This window comes from Patella vulgata, chromosome 1 (assembly GCF_932274485.2).
Source record: "Patella vulgata chromosome 1, xgPatVulg1.2, whole genome shotgun sequence".
NCBI lineage: Eukaryota > Metazoa > Mollusca > Gastropoda > Patellidae > Patella > Patella vulgata.
The window spans coordinates 37,249,693-37,271,850 of NC_065879.2; the positions used below are offsets into that span (position 1 = coordinate 37,249,693).

General features: G+C 36.2%; 1 protein-coding gene and 1 long non-coding RNA gene across 2 annotated transcripts; both read left to right on the forward strand.

Annotated features, from left to right (window-relative positions):
* Positions 1 to 2,144: 2,144 nt before the first annotated feature.
* Positions 2,145 to 4,525, forward strand: LOC130012142 (uncharacterized). Its single transcript, XR_008787457.1, has 3 exons — positions 2,145 to 2,254; positions 2,924 to 3,025; positions 4,322 to 4,525. It is a non-coding gene; the product is annotated as an uncharacterized LOC130012142 (long non-coding RNA).
* A 130-nt stretch (positions 4,526 to 4,655) lies between these two features.
* Positions 4,656 to 21,623, forward strand: LOC126816112 (sushi, von Willebrand factor type A, EGF and pentraxin domain-containing protein 1). Its single transcript, XM_050542330.2, has 23 exons — positions 4,656 to 4,795; positions 6,471 to 6,569; positions 8,045 to 8,189; positions 8,322 to 8,443; positions 8,611 to 8,790; positions 9,077 to 9,256; positions 10,203 to 10,451; positions 10,677 to 10,880; positions 11,254 to 11,445; positions 11,653 to 11,861; positions 12,031 to 12,334; positions 12,522 to 12,683; positions 12,966 to 13,124; positions 13,425 to 13,623; positions 14,300 to 14,487; positions 15,082 to 15,249; positions 15,381 to 15,614; positions 16,423 to 16,593; positions 17,090 to 17,272; positions 18,342 to 18,620; positions 19,094 to 19,279; positions 19,751 to 19,906; positions 21,029 to 21,623. The coding sequence occupies exons 3-23, from the start codon at positions 8,080 to 8,082 to the stop codon at positions 21,046 to 21,048; spliced, it is 3,855 nt and encodes a 1,284-aa protein (XP_050398287.1). The 5' UTR covers positions 4,656 to 4,795; positions 6,471 to 6,569; positions 8,045 to 8,079; the 3' UTR covers positions 21,049 to 21,623.
* Positions 21,624 to 22,158: the final 535 nt, after the last annotated feature.

The window sequence follows — 22,158 nt, forward strand, 5'->3', positions numbered from 1 at the left end:
GTTTGATTATATAGTTTGATGTTCTCGATCCCATTAATTCATCAGAAATTTAAAGAGGCATTACCACTCTTATGGAGAAAATGAATTTAGTTCATTTTGAATGATATTGCATAGGTATATCTGGAAGGTATAGATAGATAGTCAATCTTACTAGTAAAATAATGGATTTCCTGGAAATTAATGGTATCACTAACTGGCAACCTACTTGACTAACAAGGCTGCGTAAGGATTTTATGGCTTGGGGTAGACTCGGTCACCCAGAACCTCCTAGTCTTCAACATACGGAGGGTCTGGGAAGGTTGTTAATATTTGACGTAAAGTCCATTGCCCATGCGTAACCGGGAGTTTGGTTTTTAATGTGGTTGATTATCCAGTCACTTTAGCCCAGTCAAGTAAGAGTTGAGACATCTTTAAGAGAAGATCATAATGGTGAATAAAAATATTTCGTCGCAATATACGTTAACATTTATGATCACTCTATAAGCAGGTAAAGATAAGCCCAGTTATCGGAATGGTTCTCAGATTATAAGTACTTGTCTCCCCATTGACTTCAGTGTTAAATCCATAACATGTCTTGGCTTCAGATGATCTTAATCTTTACAACCACAAAGAACCCATTATGTCACAATCATCTGATAAAAATAAGGGTTGAGCTTTTCAGTTGTTTGCTAGGAATCTATGTAGGCCGTGACGTCATATTAGTAGGCGACGCCCTAAATATTGATGCTGTTATCTATATCGTGAAATATGCGATCATAATATCAAATATTTAAGACAAAATCAGTACACATTTGAACATTTACTTTATCGTGTGTCCATCTGGTGTCAATTTCGGGACAGTGTGACTCCTGCATTATACAGGTAAGGTACCGAGTCGAACCTACATTCGAGATTCTCAGTAAATATTCTTTTTTATAAACTATACAGAAGCCCATTAAATTAATGTGCAACCCAAGGTCATATAATAAGTGGTTACCAAGCTAAACGGGGCCATCATTTTAGATTCGACCGGTATACATTTCGAGATTCTCAGTAAATATCCTTTTTATAAAACACAGAAGCCCATCAAAATTCACTCAAAAATCGTAATAGGTTTTCCACGAAAAAATTGAAAGGTGCGTCTATTCACTTTTCTTATATCGGGTGTCCCAGAAAAAACGAGTACAAAAATTTAAAGTGGAATAATTCAAAAAGCCTATCTATATCATTATTGTTTCACGGGTCGTACAATATGGATGGTTGACAACTTTACTCCAAATTGCAGACCTACCACTCTATGGTACGGTTTATCAATGACGCACAAAACCATTTAAGGGAAATGAACCAAATTCGGAAGAAATGGGCAGAAATAGGCTTAGAAGAATTGATAAGAAATTCGGTTTTTGAGTGGAGCAAGACGGAGGACATATTAAACATTTGTTTATGTAAACATGATTTGGCCTTCTTTTTAATATTATTTTACTATTTGAATTTGGAGTGAAATGTGAACTATATATGTCCAATATTTTTTGTATTACTATTATTCCACTTTAAATTGTGTACTCGTTTTTTCTTCGCAATCTCATATAATTGCTGAATAGCATAACTATGTTACTATAATATTGTGTGGTATGTTTAGTTCATATTACAGACAGTTCCCGACAATGAATAAACCAGGGAATTTCCCCACTTCTTCCCTAACTATATTAGATTATTCGTCTGCTTATTGCGACAGTTAAGCTGATGTTTTTATATTTATATCGTGTGTACATATACAGGCCACGACAAATCAATTGTTCTTTTCGGAATTGTGGCGCCATAATGCCACACACGCTAACTTTGGCGATCACTTTAGGTTCAAATCAGATACACTTTGCCAATCCACTGCTGAAAATATATTTATGTGGCACACATAATTTTATCGGGTTTCAAGTTGAACTAAATCTGATCTTTAGTAGCTGGGAAACATGCACTTTTATATAAAGGTTTCGACCCATATTGAAAGCTTTACAATCTTGACTTTATATGGAGGAGACGTCACTTGTTCACCTCACTCATTGTGATTTGATTTTGGGGAATATAAAAGAAAAATCAAATTAGATATCTGTACTAGGTAAATTCCCATGACACAAATATAAAAATTAAACATCCTTATGCATACTTACCTACTATAAATTTAAATATTAACAAACAGGATATTGCCAGCATATATATGATTTATTGTGGACGTTAAAAACCAACCAGCAAGCAATCAGTTTATAGAGACTTATTACTGGTAAGTACACAAAGTACCACCCAATGTAATGTAAAATATCAATAATTCTATAGCAATAATTTTATATTAAGAATGAGACCGGAAATTTTGAAAGTTAGACGCGCAAACGCGTTTTTTTTTTATTTAGGCCCACGAGTATACAGCAAGAAGAAAGTGGTCTAATATAGTCCACTCTATACCCAGCTGAATTCCAGATGTGAGAACTAGGGCAGAAATAAAATGCCCGAAAGAGTCATCGGAACCACGGCCGCCAACTGAAATCCCGTTCTATGCCCAGCTAGATCTATCAAGTAATTTCACTTCGCGAAAAACTGACGAAACAAATAATGATGATACCCGAAAAAAATGTCGCGCTAGACAATGTTATTACACTGCCGTTTAAAAATGTTTTAAATTATAATCCATTAGTGAATTTTTAAAGAAATTTTTATTCCCGAAAAATTAATAAACAAACGGTTAGACGGCCGCAAAATGTTACACAACGCAGAGTGGCTCCGGACAAATAATTTAATCCATAGTATTCACTGTATTCAAAATGTCATCCTATTTTTACAAAAAAACAAAAAAAATATATATATATTTATATATATGATTTTTTTTCATTCTCGTGCGCCTATGCCTCTGACTGGAGTATCTATTGACGAAGCGATAAACACCATTCCATTCCAGAATGTTTGACAGAAAACGAATATGTTGTTGTCAATGGTATTAAGTTGTCTGATTGTTGGAACCTGTACTTCACTTACATCAAGAGACGTCATGCCTTTAGTAGTAAGTGAAACAATTTTTATACAAATCAAATCAACGGAGACCGTATAAGTAGTACAATCAATCTAGTTAAAACACAGATCTTATTTCGTTTCGTTTTTATAATTCAAAATTCCGTTTTACTTGTCTTTACTACACTTACGGCGAGCTTTAGGCGTGTTTTTCACAGAACTGTGGGTAATCCACTAGTAACATCAAAAGTCGGCCTTTTGACCCCTGACGTGACCTATCGCTATAACTTGTCAGATCTCCATGTAGTGTAGGCCATCGAAAGTATAAAAAAACCGAAACGAAATATAGATCTGTATTTTAATCAGATTCGTAGTACAATAGTTTACACAATCCAGAGAAATTACAGCTTATCGATTTTCATTTTTTAACGCCCCTGGGTTAATAAAAATATGCCCCAGGTTTAAAAATTAGAGCTTTGGGACAAAAACATAATAGCTATAAGTAGCAATACGAGAAATAACTGTGGTGCGATTCCTATAAACTTGAAACTAATATGCCCCTTTCCTGACTATTTCAGAATATTATGTTTCGGATATAACACAATCATATTGTCGTTGGGATCACAAAACCGTCAAAGTCCAAATTTTCGAAACGTCGTAAAATTACCTTTATAGTTGACAGACAATTGTCATGATTACTGACATTAATAAAACATTAAATTTGGAGTTATTAATTTTTCGTCTCCCCTTCGAAATATACAATTCTCCTGGCCTGTACGTAAAACTAATAATCATCATTTCTATTAAAAATGAGTTGTAATATAGCCCTCAGTACCATATTCTATCATAATGATAAATTCCGTTTTTACTTAGTTACATTTCTAATAAAATTAACTGACAACGTTAGACTCGTCTATGAGCTTCTGTCGGTTATTTGTGGACAGAGGGTGTATGGTGATTAATGGAGCGGAGACAACACGCCCATTTCCGAGTTTTCTTCATTGTTGCCGTGTCAGCCAAATGTGTGTTGACTTACGTTTCTTGATGATTTATATGCATCATTGTAGTTTTAGTATTGATACGTACTTGGTACATCAAGTATTTTGTTAACCCTCTTTCTATATAACTGATTTATATGCACACTTACATAACATAATGAAAACATACGGGCAAGCTTTGTAGGCATTGTTACTGACAGTTTTTCTCGGTCTTGGAGCGTCCATGATCCATACCCCACAACAGGAAACAAACCACTGTCGAGGAGGTTTATTGAGCGAAGTTTCCAATTTAAACAACACACACGAAAACCAAACAGACCTTGACTTTGATTCTGTATACTTGATTTCAGTTGTCAGAAACTACAGCAGAAAATGGGTGTAACACTGACCTGAGTGATAATTTTAACCGAGATGATATTGAATGGTGTAGATTACCACCTGGTAAACACCATAAAGTATATGAAAATCATATATATTATCCATCTCTATCTGTTTGTGCTGTAAAGAGTAATAATAAAACGTGTTTTAGCTGTTTCCAGAAGAACTGGCATCAGACCGATTGCGATGTAGGTAAGAATTACAACCCACAGAACACTAACGCCACTGAGCACATTATTTAGTGGGCTCAACTTCAGGGAACCTACAGCTTTATTAATGTCCATCTTTCCATTTTTATACGCCCACATTACCACCTGGTTAACACCATAAAGTATAAGAAAATCATATATATTATCCATCTCTATCTGTTTGTGCTGTAAAGGGTAATAATAAAACGTGTTTTAGCTGTTTCCAGAAGAACTGGCATCAGACCGATTGCGATGTAGGTTAGAATTACAACCCACAGAACACTAACGCCACTGAGCACATTATTTAGTGGGCTCAACTTCAGGGAACCTACAGCTTTATTAATGTCCATCTTTCCATTTTTATACGCCCACATTTTCATGTGGACGTATATTGTTGTCGCCCCAGTCCGTCCGTCCACAATTGTTTGTGAACAGTCTACAGGTTACAATTTTAATCCGAATTTAATGAAATTTGAAATATAGGTTTATCACCCTAAGATCTCTGTTCCTTTCGATATTGGCATGTATCGGACTGTAACTTCATGGATTATGGCCCCTGATTGTACGAAAAATCACGTTTTTAGCTTGTGAACAACGTAGAGGTCCCAATTTTTATCCGATGTGGTTTAAACTTGAAATGTATGCTTATAACCCAAAGATCTCGGTTCCTTTCGATATTCGTGCATATCGGAACGTAGCTTCCTGAATTATGGCCCCTGATTGTACGAAAAATCGCGTTTTTAGCTTGTGGACCCTATAGAGGTCATAATTTTTATCCGATTTAAAAAACCGTATTATTATATCACTGTAACACCCTAAGAACGGCTGAGTTCGAATTTCGTGAAAATCGGCCCAAAACTGACAGACAAAATGGCCGACCTTCGTTCTCAAATAACGTAAAGATATGGTATATCAAGGTTGTGGACCCTATAGAGGTCACAATTTTAATCCTATTTTGATGAAACTTGAAATGTAAGTTTATAACCCAAAGATCTCGGTTCGTTTCTATATTTGCGCATATCGGAATGTAACTTCCTGAATTATGGCCACTGATTGTACGAAAAATCGCGTTTTTAGCTTGTGGACCCTATAGAGGTCATAATTTTTTATCCGATTTAAAAAACCGTATTATTATATCACTGTTACACCCTAAGGACGGCTGAGTTCGAATTTCGTGAAAATCGGCCCAAAACCGACCGACAAAATGGCCGCTCCTCGTTTTCAAATAGCGTAAAAATATAGTATATCAAGGTTGTGGACCCTATAGAGGTCACAATTTTTATCCGATTTTCTTGAAACTTGAAGAAATGTAAGTTTATAACCCAAAGATCTCGGTTCCTTTCGATATTTGTGCATATCGAATTGTAATTTCCTGAATTATGGCCCTTGATTGTAGGAAAAATCACTTTCGTTTTAGCTTGTTATCTATCCATCTCTCGAAAATGTGGGCGTATCCTGCCTGTCAGCCGCTGGTTAATGCTGGAACTGTGTGTATGAACCGTTTAGCTTTGTAACGCTATTCACCCTTTCCAGTTCATCATTTGTATAACGCCCTTTTCTATCCAGAGCGGATGCCAAAGATACTCATTGGACATTAAGCTAGTAGTATGGCTTTGTTCAGATCACCTATAGCTGAGGTGTAGCCTACATGCTCTATACCGTGCACGAAGATTGCATACGTTTTGACCTGTTCATTGCTAGTCCATAATACAAACGCCATTCACTTCAAAGATTAAGAAATATATTTATTAGGTGACATCCTTAGTTTTCTCTAGGGTACCCATTATATCCTAATAAAATGATTCTACGAGTAAGAAAATACATTTTGATACCCTTTGTAGAATTGCGTTTGTGAATTTTTATGTCAGTAACTTGTTCGTTGCCAATATATTCAATCCTTACAGTTTATTGACACTTTTATTTCCGTTTGTAGCTTTCCGTGAAAAAAGAGGTGTTGTAGGGGCGATTGTTGCACTGGCTCCAATAGTTTTTGAAGGGATTAAACTGATTTGCTCTTTTTTTTGTAAAAAAGGTGAGTGAATCTTTAGTGGTATATCTTATAAAAAATTCAGTATGAAACGACGTTAACAATTAATTCGTAATTTGAGCAAATCTGTATCATCAACATAAACCCACAGTTTATATAAAATGAAATGAAATGGAGTTTAACGTCCTACTGTTTTGCTTCGAATGGGCTAATGAAGATGGGCATACGTCATACAGTGTGCTATGAGCTAAATTTTGCCCGGGCAGCGGCACTATGGCCTACTCTGACATCGAATTCCACGGGCATACCGCCATACAGTGTGCTATGAGGGATATTTTACCCAGGCATCGGCACTATGGCGTACTCTGACAACGAATTCAAACTGCCAAGGGATATTTTAGTGCACGCCAATGTATACACAAGACCTCGGTTTTTCGGCCCATCCGAACGATTAGACAGCTGTCCTGCACCACTGACAATGGGAGACCACGTCGGAAAATCTCGATGAACTTTCTCGGCCAATGCAGGGATCGAACACGCGACCTCCGGGGTAGCGAGACAGCGTCTTACTTACTTAGCCACCTCGGCTTCTCCACAGTTTATAATATATTGAGGAAGTTTTAGATTAAACAAAAATATGTGCTTAACTTGATGCAGTATATTTTACTTAAGCTTCTTTACATCGATTGAGAGAGAGAGAGAGAGAGAGAGCGAGAGAGAGAGAGAGAGATTGGGTTTAACGTCCACTTGACACAAACTAGGTCATTTCGGGACTAACACATGTTTCAATTTGATTTCAATAATTCGCTTGCTGGTAGGGATCTTTAGCAGTGGGAGGAAACCGGAGGACCCGGAGATAACCAACGAGGTTGGACAGGCGACCCTACTCCTTGTCACGTACTACTGGGGAATCGAAACCACGCCAGTTGACTCAATGATATACCTTATGATACAGCGCGCACGTGCTTACCATTCGGCCAACCAGCACCCCGATTGTTAAACTTAAAGATACATTATGTAAGATTTAGATAAAGAGCTGACCGTTCTTGCTATAATAGTTAAAAAATTTTATTCAAATTACTTTATTCTGATCCAAGTTATCACTGTTTGTAGTTTTGACAAGATGTGTGCATTGGTTGTTTATTATCATAACCACGCTACTGGTATATCTGAGGTTTAGCCTCGCTTCTCGATTTTTAAATTAAATCATTAAATGGCCGAACAGTTCTAATTCAGTTAAAATCTCGAGCATCCGATGGCATTAAGAGTTGATTATAATCTTGCCATGTTAATAAATGTCTAATTAATAATTTATATAACATTTAAGGCCTAATAGGCAAATTTAGCTCTTAAATAATGCATCCTTAATGTCATTTTCCCAAATTTATTCCAGTCGCTGTTGCTACATAAATTGTTTAAATAAAAAATAAAAAATTTAAAATTAATCACTATTTTGTATAAAAAAAATAATAGCCGAATTGAGTACATCTTCTTACGAAACTTAATTTTTTTCAAATCAGACAGCCCCCCTCCGCCACCACCTAAGCCTCCAACGATGACGTGTCCAGATATACCAACAGAATATTATGTGGCCGCCGGGGAAGACAGTGCTGTTGTATCCTGGACTGAACCATCAGCTGTAAATGGAGACGGACAGAGCATACCGTGAGTTAGCTAGACACTTCTCTACCGCAAATTGAACTAATCTTGAAGTCGGATTAAATCATTGTACTCATTGTCCATACCATGACGTAGACACCGTTTTAAGAAATAATACCAGTTAAGTTCTTATTTCAGGGTTAAAAGTTCGGGTGGCATGAGTGGCTCAAGATTTGATCCTGGTCAACACACCATTATATTTTCTGCCACAGATGCTAATGGATATCAAGTAAATTGTTTCGTAAGATTTGAAGTTAAAGGTATTATTGATTTTACATGTATATTAAACGAAATGTTTTATTGCTTGATCTGCTCAGCGAATAAGTTAACCCTGTTATCATAATACATCAGTAGCATTTTGACTCTTTACGTTGTTATTGAATAATATTTCTGAGGTTGACGATTTGTTGTTTATACTTTCTTATAGTGAAGATTTGTGCGTATATCCAATTTCCTGATCACGGTAGAAAAGAATGTAATACATATGTTGTACGATCAGGAGGACACTGTACGTTTACATGTAATGCTGGTTACAAGTTAGTAGGACAGCCTATATTACAATGTACTGATGATGAGACTTATGACCACGAACCACCAACATGCGAACGTAAGTTATTTTAATTGCTTGGGTAATTTGTGGAAAATTTACTTTGGCTCCGAACAGAGGACGGTGAAAATATTGGTGGACTATGCCCCTACCCCATTACCATCCCTGACAAAGGATCATCTCATTTAGATACTTGTGTCGTTCAATCGACACTAAACTGAATTCGAATTAATCATATTGCGCAACTTTATGTTTGTTATCAACCCTGAAAGTAAAATTTGTTGGCTATACTATGCGGTTATTTTTATTTGGTCAATTATCTAGAACGCCATCGTTGTGTTTTCAGCTGAAGATTGTGGTACTTTGGCGACACCGGCTAATGCTAATCCATTTGAGTGTCCAGATGGTACCAACTATCAAGATACATGTTCATTAACCTGTGATACTGGATATCGTCTTACTCTAGCATCGTATAGTATATGTAGAGCAGATGGGCAGTGGCAGAAACCATTACCGGAATGTCAAGGTATGAAGCAGCTATGAAGAATTTACAAGGTTCCGGTTTTCAGGACAAAATTCTTAAATTAATTAGATAAGAATATTAAAACTTCAATGTTTCAAAATATTAGTCCTCATCTCAATTAAATTGATATCCATATGCTTGTATACTCTTCAAAAAAAGTAGGGGATATTCAGAAACAATACAAAACTGTGGAAACGCGCTGCTGTTTTTATTAGAGGTAACCAGTGTATGTTAATAACAGGCCAATTGCCTACACATGAACATATACAGTTCACAAGAGATACACCCACCGTCAAAAGTGAAAATGGACGTTTTTGATTTTTATCTTAATAATGAGTAATTGCTCCACCAATCCCCAGACATTCAGCAATTGCTCCACCAATCCTCATAATCAGCCGTCCTATCACGATTTGGGGCAATCTGACCCACTCCTCTTGCAGTGCCACGGCCAATTCTTGCAGTGTTGTCGGTTGACGTTGACGTCGACGAACACGTCTCCCGATCAAATTAAACGTATACACTAAAGCAAAGATACGCTAAACAGTACAGTAAATCTTATGCAAGAACCGATAGGAAAGCAAACATCGATAGATAAACCAGCACGCGGCAGTGTATGGCGCTATTGCGTGTCGCATATACAGCCCAGTGGTTCTGCTGGGGCGATATGTTCTTCATCTGTGAACATACGCTCAAAGCATTTCAAGTGTCCATGACTATTTATCATATCACACCCTGCATAAGTATTTGCATTTCAATATCCCCTACTTTTTTTGAAGAGTATACATGTATATGGATGTGCACGATGTACTGTCCAAACTTACTATTATTGTTTAACAGTTGGATAGAACAGCGAGGAGTTAAACCCCATTTCATTACATTTCAGTTTAACAGTTGGGATTTGTTTGGAATATACAAGATCTTAAAGAGCATACCTTTTTTTTAATTTCAGATAATTCTGCTCCTGTATTTGACAACTGTCCACCGACCATTACAGCTTACGCTGACCAAGGACAAACGTTTGCTACTGTTACTTGGCAAGAACCGACAGCTTCTGACAATTCAGGACCAATTGTACCCTCTCTGGAGCAAGGTCTACCTTCTGGATCCGCTTTTGGAATTGGAGCACACACCATCAAATATGTCGCTAGAGATTCAGACAGCAATGAAGCCTATTGTTTTTTTGCCATATCTGTTCAAAGTTAGTAGAAAACAATATTGTTCCCTTTCTTTCTATATTAAAACATATTCATACACTCTCTATATATTTTATGTAAAATTTCTTTACTAAATCGAATATTGTATAGATTGTGGCAGTCATTTATAAGCTAGAGTAGGCATAATGGCTATGACTCCAGTCAGTCTAGAATATAAATATGGTAGCATTCATAATTAAATTTACCTCTAAACCGTTCATTATTTAAAGTGATCCGATGTAACATACCTACCTATGACGATGACAACATGGATATCAACTGTCCTGAATATAACTATGGTGCACAGTGCACCATTAGTTGTCGATTCGGTTTGCCTCTAGAAGGACCAAAAGTCATTACCTGTGATAAAAATGACACAATACCTCCGAAGGGTTACTGGAACCATGGGACGGGACCAGTTCCTCACTGCAAAGGCAAGTACACCCCGTAATACCATTATATTCTATTGAACTTGGAGCAAGTGTTCACTATACACATTCATAATAGATTTCGATTTTTTCTCGATTCCACTGACAATCCTTACTGAATGTATAGGCAAGTACACACCCCAATACCCTTACTTATTGATCTTTTCATGACTTCTCTCAGAATGCTTGTTATAGGGACAGAAATTAAAAATAGAACTGGATAATGGGTTAATTAATTTCAGATGTGGCTTTCCTACGCCATTCGTGTACTACCGATGCCTTTAATTCAAGAAATAGTTGAATGTATTTAAATAATTCCACCGATAATACCTTATCAATAGAAAATACAAGGTTATTTGTAAAAGTCGCTATATTTCAGAAACCAAATGTCCAAAGTTGAATGCTCCTATAAACGGAGCTCTGGCCTGTGCTGATTGGCTAGTGGGATCCTTCTGTAATATGATGTGTAATGATAAGTTTGATATACCCAGAACTGTTACATCAAGCCCAAACTTTCTGTGTAATTGGAACAAAGGAACTTGGAGTACAACTGATGTTCCAGACTGTACAGGTAAAAATTAAATTTCAAATCAAAAAGTAAGTTTCAAATGACAATGAAGAGGAAAGAAGACATTGGACATTAAACCCACATTGGCACCAATACTGAACAGATGTTATATTGATTGAATAGATATTGCAAAGATTTAGGTACTAGTATCAATATGCTCCTATAAGCCTTCTGACCACTAGTACCACCAGCTTTAAATTCTAATTTCAGAAAGCAAACACCCAACACGGATGGTATTACCCTCAGAACTCTATTATTATGGTGGTGACTGTTCAAGTGCTGCTTCCCAAGCGCAAATCAAACAAAACTTCATACAATATATGACAACATCCCAATGGAAAGACCAATGTCTTCAAGATACAGAATGTAAAATAGAGAATGTGAAAGTTGAATGCGGTGCAACAACCAGACGAAAACGGGTAAAAGCCAATATACTCCACTGTACTTTGTTTTTTGAGATTTAAGAAAGTGAATGGAAATTTAAAGGACAACGAGACACGATGTAAATTGTAAACGTTAACCTTTGGTTAGTGTAACGGTTAATATTTATCTGTTGGATACAATTCAGAATCGTATTTTTTATTTCAGTCACCGCATCCTTGGTCAAGAGCAACACGAGTGAAACGCTCAACTGAACCAGGGACAGCTACCATTTCCTGGAAATTTGTCATTGGATTTGCTGTCGATTCGAACTCCACGCTTGAATCGTCCAGACAAACCCACGATACAGCACTTATGGATATGGCGTACAGTGTCGAAAGTGATATGAAAGCCGGCAAGTTAAACAACATTGCTCCCGGTTTTACCCTTAAAGACCCTTCTATGTTTATTGATTGGACAGATTTTGAATGTAAATCCGGACAAGTTGCTAAATACGCCACCGTTAGCTGCCGTAAGTTTATAATTATGATTCATTTTCTTGGTCATCTTTCTCCAAACCCTTTAGTCCATAATGATAGGTTAATTGATTTACGTTGCCCATTTTAATCATCTCAGATATTGTAGAATTGCTCAAATTAATAATTATGTGCAAGAAAAACGTTTACTTGATAATACGTGTTGAGCAATCATTTTTTTAGATGGATGTCCAACAGGTACACGATATGATGATGTTAGTGATGATTGTGTTAAATGTGATATAGGAACATATCAAGATGTTGATAGTTCTACTACATGTATACCGTGTCCTCCTGGTACAACCACAATCACTACGGGTGCTAGAAATATCACTTACTGTAAAGGTAATGTCTTGCTCGTATATCGATATAGAGCCGTATATTTATAATTCCAGATGATGTAAATGTAATTCTTAAGGAGCTAAACCTCTTTAAATCTTGCGTTAAGTAAAAAAACGTTTTCCTGATCACAGAGTACACTGCCATGTTCATAACGTCTTCAAAGGTCTTTTATGCTTCAAAGCCATATCTATGGCTAACGGTGGTACCAATATTTACACTTACAGGTAAACTTGAAGATAAGATTGTAATTAGTATTTACTGTAGAAATAGGTTCACTATTTATAGGTATTTGTTCTGCTGGAAGTGTATCGCCAACTGGTGTTGAACCATGTGCTGAATGCCATGCTGGTTATTATCAACCGGATAATGGTAAAATTTCTTGTATAGCTTGTCCAGTTGATTCATCCAGCAACCCGGGAGCCAGTTCTATCACAGACTGTGCAGGTACGTTGACTATTTTTGTTTTTGGAAACAACCTTTTGGGATATCATAACCTGATATTCTTCTCGCAACTGCATAAACATACATATTATGGTCACATTATTGACATAATATGTAGTTCTTAATCAATGTACAACTTTTCTTTCTTAAAAAAGCAACCCCGAATTTAAAGCATTCTTACGGTTGCGGAACATGTACGTTATAATATCGGTCCAACGGTTCTATAATAATGTTTCTTCGGCAAAAATTTGGACATGAGTCTAAGTCTTTTCAAATGTTTGTCTTATTTTCTGTTTCCTTTAGAATATGATGTTCTTATAGAAGGTGCCAACGAGCTGCAAACAACTAAGATTGGCACTAATATTAGTGATTTTACTCTATTGCTATGGTTTCAAATCACCAAGGCTTCTGATAATGGTGTTTTATTGTCGTTCAATAAAGAAGATCTTGGGGACCGCCTTGTGTTATCTTTGGGAAACAAGTTGGTGGTTTCTGTTGCCGGGTAAGTTGTATGTGATGCAATTAAAATGCCGGTTGCTTGTCACATTGTTGACATTGAGTTCATGCTGTAGTTATTCACCTTTCACACATTCTTAGTCTTGAAAACTTGCTCTCATTTAAGCTGTACTGTGTTGGATGAGATGAGCAAAATGCGTACTTAGAATTTATCAATGTGAACTGTTTCCTATTCAGACTACAAACAAAGGATGTGTTATCAAGCGTATCACAAAAAAATGTATTGTTTTAATAGGGGGGTGTAATGGTCCTTTAGGCTGCCATACTTTCGACTTCTTTTCTTTATCCACTTGGTGGATCTCAACTTGATTTGGTAGTAGTGCTTATTCAAATGATGTTATAGAGCTGGGGCACCTTACATTTTCGAAATCACATGATCGTTTCAACAAATGTCGCTATGTATGTTGCTTGGTTTGTTGGTGCTTATTCCGATGTTAGAATTGCGGGAGGGGGAACCTTTAATAGCTATATTTAGACATTTTGTATCTTCTTCTTCTGAATCGCTGTAGGTAATTAGTTTTTAAAATGTTACGTATTTACCTTTGTTTAGTTTGTGGTTGGATCATCTAGCATCAGTGGATTTTGACAGTCTTCATTTAAAAGCTGAAAATATAAATATAGTGATCATAAAATGTAACAGATGGCTCACTTTTATATTGCAGGTCTCAGGATTTCACGTTGCCTTTATCCACTAAATGGAACCATGTTGCTGTTGTGTGGACTCAAAATACCAAGCAAATATTAGTGTATGTTGGTGGCACGTTACTACAAACTCAGAATATTTCATCTATTTCTTCCTTGTTAGTACCTCACGGTACCAAGTTGACCTTACAGGTTCAGTCAAATGATAGTAAGTAGTCTTGTAATAGAAAGTTAACATAAATTTGAAAATAACGAGCTTATTTCCTCTTCCAGAATAAATACCTTAATTTTTTAAAGACAGTTGGGTTGGGAAGTGTAGGATTTCAACAAAATGTGGTAGTCATCTGTTGCTGCTTATAAATGTTTAAAGTTGCTCTAGGGTATTACAACTGGGGTACATTTAGATATTTTTAAAATAAAAAAGTTGCGGGATTTAGGAAAAATTACTAGACTTGTTCATGGGGTAGTGCTTTCAACCAACGTTACTCACGTTCATGTACCTCACATTATATTTCAACAAGAACGGTTGTATTATTCAAATAAAGTTGATTGGACTCCTATTGTACAGGCGTGGCACATTAAAATAAAACCATTGACCTTTTTTGTCAAATAAATTCGAAGGAATGTTTTGTGGATGCTGCTGATTAAATTGTCGCATATAATCTCGTTAGGCAACTGTACTAAATGTGCTTTGATGTCTCACTAGTTTATCCAGGTTATTATACATATCTGTTTTGTGCAGACCTCATATCAAAAGTGGTGGGGAAATAATAGTTATTAATAATTGGATTTTTTTTTTCAGGTATACAGTTCCGAGCATTAGATATTTTACATGGTGGTATCTCTTCTTCACAAATCTCACAGCTAGCTGCCCAATGTTCATCCATCGAGTCCGAAGCTATATTTAATTTAAAAGGAATTCAGACATCTTTAAGTGGGATTGATCTTGTTCTACCCAGCACATGTGATGGTAAGAACTGTTAAATGGACTGATGGGGTAAATCTAAATGTAAATACTTTTAAATACGCAACTATACGAATTCTGGGATTTGAAAATCATTATCATCATTAACTGGAAATGAATTCCTGGTCTCTTTTTAGCATTTGATGAGTGTGAAAGTTCACCGTGTGGCAGACATATTTGTCATAATCTAGCAGGTGGGTTCCGTTGTGAATGTCGTGACGGATATAATGGTGCTACATGTTCCCAGGCTCCAAACTATTGTCAGCAAAATTACTGTCTAAACGGTGCTACCTGTACGTACAATAGTCCTTCCAACTATTCTTGCCACTGTACTGAAGATTTTAGAGGATCGAGGTGTGAAATCCCAATTGGTAAGTTAAAGTCCTGAATAGTTCAATCTCAAATTATTATTATTATTATTATTATTATTATTATTATTACAGCATATTTATAGTGCACCCTTTCATATAACATGTTTAGGGGCACTTTACAAAGTGACAATGTAAATCACACATAAACAACAAGATTATGGGCATGTTAACGATTGTATACAGAGTCAGTTAAAAGCCTGATTAAATAAATGTGTTTTAAGTTGTTTTTTAAAAGAATATAGAGATGTACAACATCTTAAACTAAATGGTAGATTATTCCATAAATGAGATTTATTATATTTCCCTCAGTGCAACGTCCGATTTGTTTTTTGAGAGAAAATGAATAACAGCGTAACACCAGTGACTTCGACACAAGGAACTGAGATTTCGATTTGATTGTTGCGAGCTGGATGAGTTACACATAGTTTAACGTCAGTACTTTCAACGCTAAAAGCATTTTTGGGGGATTGGATCAACTTCCGATGAGCACATAGCCCACAGAGTAACAGGGACCCATTCCTCATAAGAAATGTTTCTTAGAAATCAAACTGGTTTCCTGGGGACAGTGTCAAGAGTATAACACCAGGGTTCCGAACGGAAGCAGTGGTGGGTTATATTCAGTTTGATACATGTATCTGGGAACACATAAACTCCAATTCAGAATTGGGGACACCAACGCAAGCAATTTTAAGATTCGAATTTATTTTCTTGAGTTTGACATAAAGCAATAAAATGTTGAGTTATTATATAATAAGTAGATAGAAGCGGATTTTTTTGTTAAAGTAGTCTATGTATTGATGTGTTACAGTACACGGGGGATGGAGTGCATGGGATCCATGGGGGGAGTGTAGTGTTACATGTGGAAGCGGCACTATATCACATACTCGTACTTGTGATAACCCACCACCAGATGCTTATGGTAAAAACTGTGAAGGTTCCAATAAAAATATTGATATTTGTCACAGACCTCCATGCCCTGGTAAGTTACCAAATTATTAATGTATTATGCCTTGTTATTTTATCAGGATTCGACTGTCAGTATCTGTTAGAAAAGAAAAACCAGTTGCAAAACGTTTGGGAGGGGGGATAGGGGGTGTCTAGTGGTTTTACGCGTATGCGTGAAATCACAAGGTCTGTCATTGAGTCAAGTGGCGTGGTTTCGATTCTCCGCTTGAACATGACAAGATGTAGTGTCGCATGTCCATTTTCGTTGGGTTTTCTCTGGGTCCTCCGGTTCCCTCCCACTGCTAAAGACCCCTACGCGCAAGCAAATTAATGAAATGAGGTTGAACCATGTGTTGGCGCCGAAATGACCTAGATTACCCCCCCCCTCTCTCTCTCTCTCTCTCTCTCTCTCTCTCAAAACATTCGATAAGGAATATTAGGTTGTGGAAAAGAGTTTTTGACTTAACTTTGATCAAAATAACAAAGAATACATTACAACAAACCTAACGTTATGTGTTTTGTTATGACAGTATGTTCAACAGATGATATCCTTTTGGCACCATACGTAAGTATTAATTGTTCTTCTGTTGGTACCAACAAGTTACAGTGTCATTTATTATGTAATGATGGCGCGGTCTTCCTGGAAGAACCAATTGTCTATACCTGTGAGGAAGGAGTGTGGAGTCCTGGAATAGTTACTAAACCTTGTACCAGTAAGCAGAACTATTTTAAACTTTGGGTTTTGAACCATAATACTGTTTTGTTGCTCAAATAAAACCCCGAAATTGTAAGGGGTGTGTAAAACGAAAACAGATGTTATTGATTACTTATCAACAGTGTACCTGGCATGCACGTAAAATATACCTTTGCAGTTGGATTTCGATAGATAGCACACTGTATGGCATATGCCCGTCTTCATTAGCCCAATCTCAATCCGAAATGATTGCGTCGAGTGGACGTTAAACCCCATTTCTCTCTCTCGTTTCTCTCTAGTAAAACTTGCCGGCCATTAATCAGCGTGAAATTGGTTCCTAAACTCCGCCCCAGGATTTGTTACAATATAATGCTGCCGGTTTCTCGACAATTAGGCATCGGTTCGTTACATGGGTTACTTATTAATGATACTTGAAACATTTTCCGCATCTTGATATCAAAAGTTCATTCGAAAACAGTCGATTTGATGATTTACCGGGAACTATTATTAGCTCACAATGTTAGTGATTCGGCTAAATACGTGAAGAAACGCGAGTTGGAGCCGCTATCTTGGATCTTTGTAAAGCGACCGACGGAAGGATACACCACGTGACATTCAAAATGGCCGACGCATGGTCGGCTAGTTGTACCAGAAATAAACAAAGGACAAACTTATCTCTTGGCTCGAGATTGTCATTAGCCCAGTCGTAGCAGAACAGTAGGACGTTAAACGCCATTTTATTTCATTTCAAATTTAATACGAAGAATTGTAGTCATGATCGAGACGATGAACCCCAAAGATAAAATATTCGCCGTTCGGTGCCGTTTTTTCTGGAGTTATGCCACTTTTTCCAGAAACTTGTGAACATGATAGACGCGACAATCTCCCCCCCCCCCCAAGACAATGCTGCTGTGCGGACGTATTTCAAGCTGTGCATGGCTATCTTATATATTCGTTATCGTTGCATCACGCTCGAAAAAAAAAAACCATTACTTACTTTCAATCTTCAATGTTACCGAATTTCCTTAATAAGATATTCGAAAAATTGTCCTTTATCATGTTTATGGGGCCCTTTCTCTTATTTTCAGAAATTGTATCTCCCAGAAAATTGGAAATATCCAATCGAGTCACATACAATTATACTGACTGCTACAAACTAGAAGTAGATACATTTATTTATAACATCCAAAATGAAGTGGATTGTATTAAAGATGGCAGCTGTAATTATGACATAATATTACCCAAGTGCCAAGTCAATCATAGAATTAGACGTAACACTATTGATGGTGTTGTTATTGAAGTCAAACTTTGGAGAGATCTACCCGAGAGTGAACTTGATATCACCAGTTTAAGTCAAAATAATACAGGTTGGTAGTCATAACAAAAACAAAGCAGGGCATAATCTTTCTAAAACTGAACTGGTTGCCAATAAACAGTGAAAATGAAATAATAATAATAAAGCTAAGGAACAATACAAATGCCACCTTATTTGTTGATAGTTTCCTGTTATTCTATAAACCGAATACGTGCAAATTGGACTTTGTGCAAAATTTGAGACATCCAATCAAAAATACAATGGCATATACGGCATATATTAGATTTCTGGGTGTGCAAGTAATACACTATTTGAATCTAAGAACACGTAAAGTCCAAAGATGCGACAGACTCAATGGGGTCTGTGCGTTAAAGGTAATTGTTGAAAGTAGGTATTTCAGAATGCACCCAAGATAATGCACCCCTGGGTTTCCAAATTTCAGTTTATTTGGGAAGTAATTTTCGAAAACAAAAACCCAACATTTTTCATTTTTAAAAATGCTTATTATGCGATATTTTATTGTAGTAACTGGACAGCTGAAAGTTGTAACTGATATATTGTTAGAATTAGAGAGTTCTGGTAATAAATTAAAGAATAATATTAGCCTGGTAGTTGGTAATGGTGATGGTAATTATATTGAACCAGCGACTGTGGATGTAACGGGGTCTGTAATATGTCCCGTTGGTTCTGTTACAACCCATGGTATATGTGGTAAGTATATAATCAGTGGGTCGTTTTGTGATTCACTTTTGTATATTATGGTCGAAAGGATTTTCTACTTTTAACTTGTTATTTAATAATATCCTGGGTCTATTTAGTTCATTTTAATAGAATGACACGTTAGTCTTGTGGGAGTTAACATCAAGCTATCTGAGCGACACAATTTCGTTGTCAGCTCCTTAGGTGTTCCCCATTTAAGCGACACCATTTCTTTGTCAGCTCCTTCGGTGTTACCCCTAACAAGTGCGGACAAATGTATCAAGGGGCTATTCTTTTCTTTAATGTCTTATCCCTTAATGTGGTTGGTGCCCAGTACGTCTGATCACTTCTCTATTCGGAATGAAATATCAGTATTGAAGGCGTTTAACATCGGTCTTTACCACGGCAACACGCAATTTCCATCCGACACCACAGTTGAGTAAGAAATTTATCGTGCTGTTTTTATTAATGTGTTATTTCTAGTAATTTGCCCAGTTGGAACTTCTGCTGTTGATAACAAGTGTGTCAAGTGCAGTAAAGGATTTTATCAAGACGTCGCTGGACAAACAAGTTGTAAATCATGTCCAGTTGGCTATATCACCGAATACGCAGGAACCATAGCAAGCGCCATGTGTTCTGGTAAGTAAAATACAATCAGTTACAGGGCGTTGTATATGGCTCTTTTTTGGAACCCCGAAAATGGTTCTAAAAGCACATATTAATGTAATATGAATGTATGTAAAGTGATCTATATTCAATTTTTGAAGAAAGAAATATTGTAATTTCTAATCAATTATGTTCGGGGAAATATGTGAATAGTTGAACGACAGTCGTTTACGCCTGCTTAGTCCATAGTACACGTTGTTTGTTTTTTTATTATTATTATTTTGCCGTTTGTGAATCAGCCTTTACTAATTACTTCTACATTGTCTTGTAGGGTATGTTTTTATTTCTTCATTACAAAATCATCTATGGCAAGGTTTGGGGGCATTAGTGTGGAACTTTTTACCACAAGAGTTCCACAAGATATTGAGTTTCTGAAAATAAATACTTTTTTGATACAATGTTTTGTGTATGGCACCCGAAACCACAGAATACACGACTCGTGTACTGATTATAAAATGTTAATTGTGTCTTAAAAATTGGATATTAGGATCCTATATTTACATGACAAAAAAATATTGAAATTGACAAATATTGAATTCTGATTCGTGTTTTTAATTTCGAATATTAAGAAAAATATTGAGTTAGAGATTTAGCTTCTTTAATTTTGAAACTCTTTATTCGAACGCTATAGATATCCGACAAAATGTGCTTGGCAGAACACTATTAAAGGCATGTCAAATTGCTAAACTTATAAATATCCTCGTACAGATATGGGTACAACAACTTGGTAAATGCAATGAAAATGTCTTCCCAGGACAGATACACAAAACCAAACAGGTTGAATATTCCAGACCCCAGTTCGTTCGTTTGCGGGGCTTAACGTACGCTTCCACCTCTATAGGGTGATTTCGCATACAATTGTACAATCAGGCTCCAACAAATCGAGGACCATTTATCCAATTTGATGGTGTAGGAGAAGGCAGAACTCTTGGATATTTGTTGTACATGTAAGGTGCGTTCTATTTCTTGGCATCTATAAAGCCCCGCCCCCCTTTTGTCAAACAGAGTTTGTATGAATAAAGAAGCTTCTAATTATAAGATTAATAATAATTTATTGGAAAATATAAAAATAAACTTTTTAAAATTCTATTTCAGTGAAAATAAATGCAGTATAAAATGATTACGAAGACGAACAGTATGGAAAATCACAATTTTAAATCATGACAAATAATTTTATATCTATATATTTACAATTATATATATTTACAATATCCCAAATAACCAGGACCAGACAGGCCTTACTAATCATAAATTGATTTTCATGAATTTAGGGTATATTACATCGGGTTTGATTTATCTTAATAGTGAAAAAGTTAGTTCCTAAATATACCCCCCGGCATGTAACACCCATTTGGCCCTAATTTATTTAAAATTTTATTTTCATTTATTCTCCCAGGTCATAAAGTGTCCAGCACCATACAAAAAATAATCCTACGCTCGTTTGATTTGCGTCGTGCTTTCTAAATATAATTACAAGTTACCGACTTCAAAATATCACTTGCCAGATGACAAAATGTGTTGAAAACAAGACCCATAGGTCGTTTGGTTTTTATTTTGTTTAATTCGATCAGTGATTTAATATACTATTAAAATAGCCTTTTTATATTTTTTTGATTTTTCTAGATGTGAATATTAATCTGTTTTTATATTTAAATTAAAGCAAATTAGAACATAAAAAGGTTTTATTATAGAGTTTTGGTTTTCTCCATTCCATCTGCAAATTTAAAGAGGAATTATCACTCCAGTTGAGAAATGAATGTCATCGTTAACATTAACTGACCTATTTAAAATAAGGTAAATTTTAGCTACCTTTTCTTTCAAATGTTGTTTTAAATACCATCTGAAACTTCACCCGTGTGACTGCAAAGCCCCATAGCAGATAGGTTGTCAGGCAACGAAACATACTCCCACAGCAGCCAATTCAATAATGGTTGTCGCATATTTTTTCGTTTGTCGGTAATGAAAACATTTACAGCACACTAGAAACTGATTAAGAGTATTATTCCATTAAGTTAAATTATCAGAAGTCATTAGAATTTGTTTGGCTTCTAGTTCTGCCACATGCTAACGTTTAGTATACTGTACAAAACATTTAATATCATGAATTTAGCTGTTCAAGTTATCGGAAGTCAATAGACTCTGTTGTCTCGTGACCGGTAACACTGTGTATAAATATAAAGTCAATCCGTTGATAATTTTGGTCTGTAGAGTGTGAACAAGAATAT

What these genes read in the sequence shown, in the direction of transcription:
- LOC126816112 (XM_050542330.2), top strand. Translation starts at nt 8,080, where the DNA reads ATGACGTGTCCAGATATACCAACAGAATATTATGTGGCCGCCGGGGAA. An exon ending in TTCTATCACAGACTGTGCAG is followed by an intron (nt 13,125 to 13,424) that starts GTACGTTGACTA and finishes TGTTTCCTTTAG; the next exon opens with AATATGATGTTCTTATAGAA. An exon ending in TCACAGACCTCCATGCCCTG is followed by an intron (nt 16,594 to 17,089) that starts GTAAGTTACCAA and finishes TTGTTATGACAG; the next exon opens with TATGTTCAACAGATGATATC.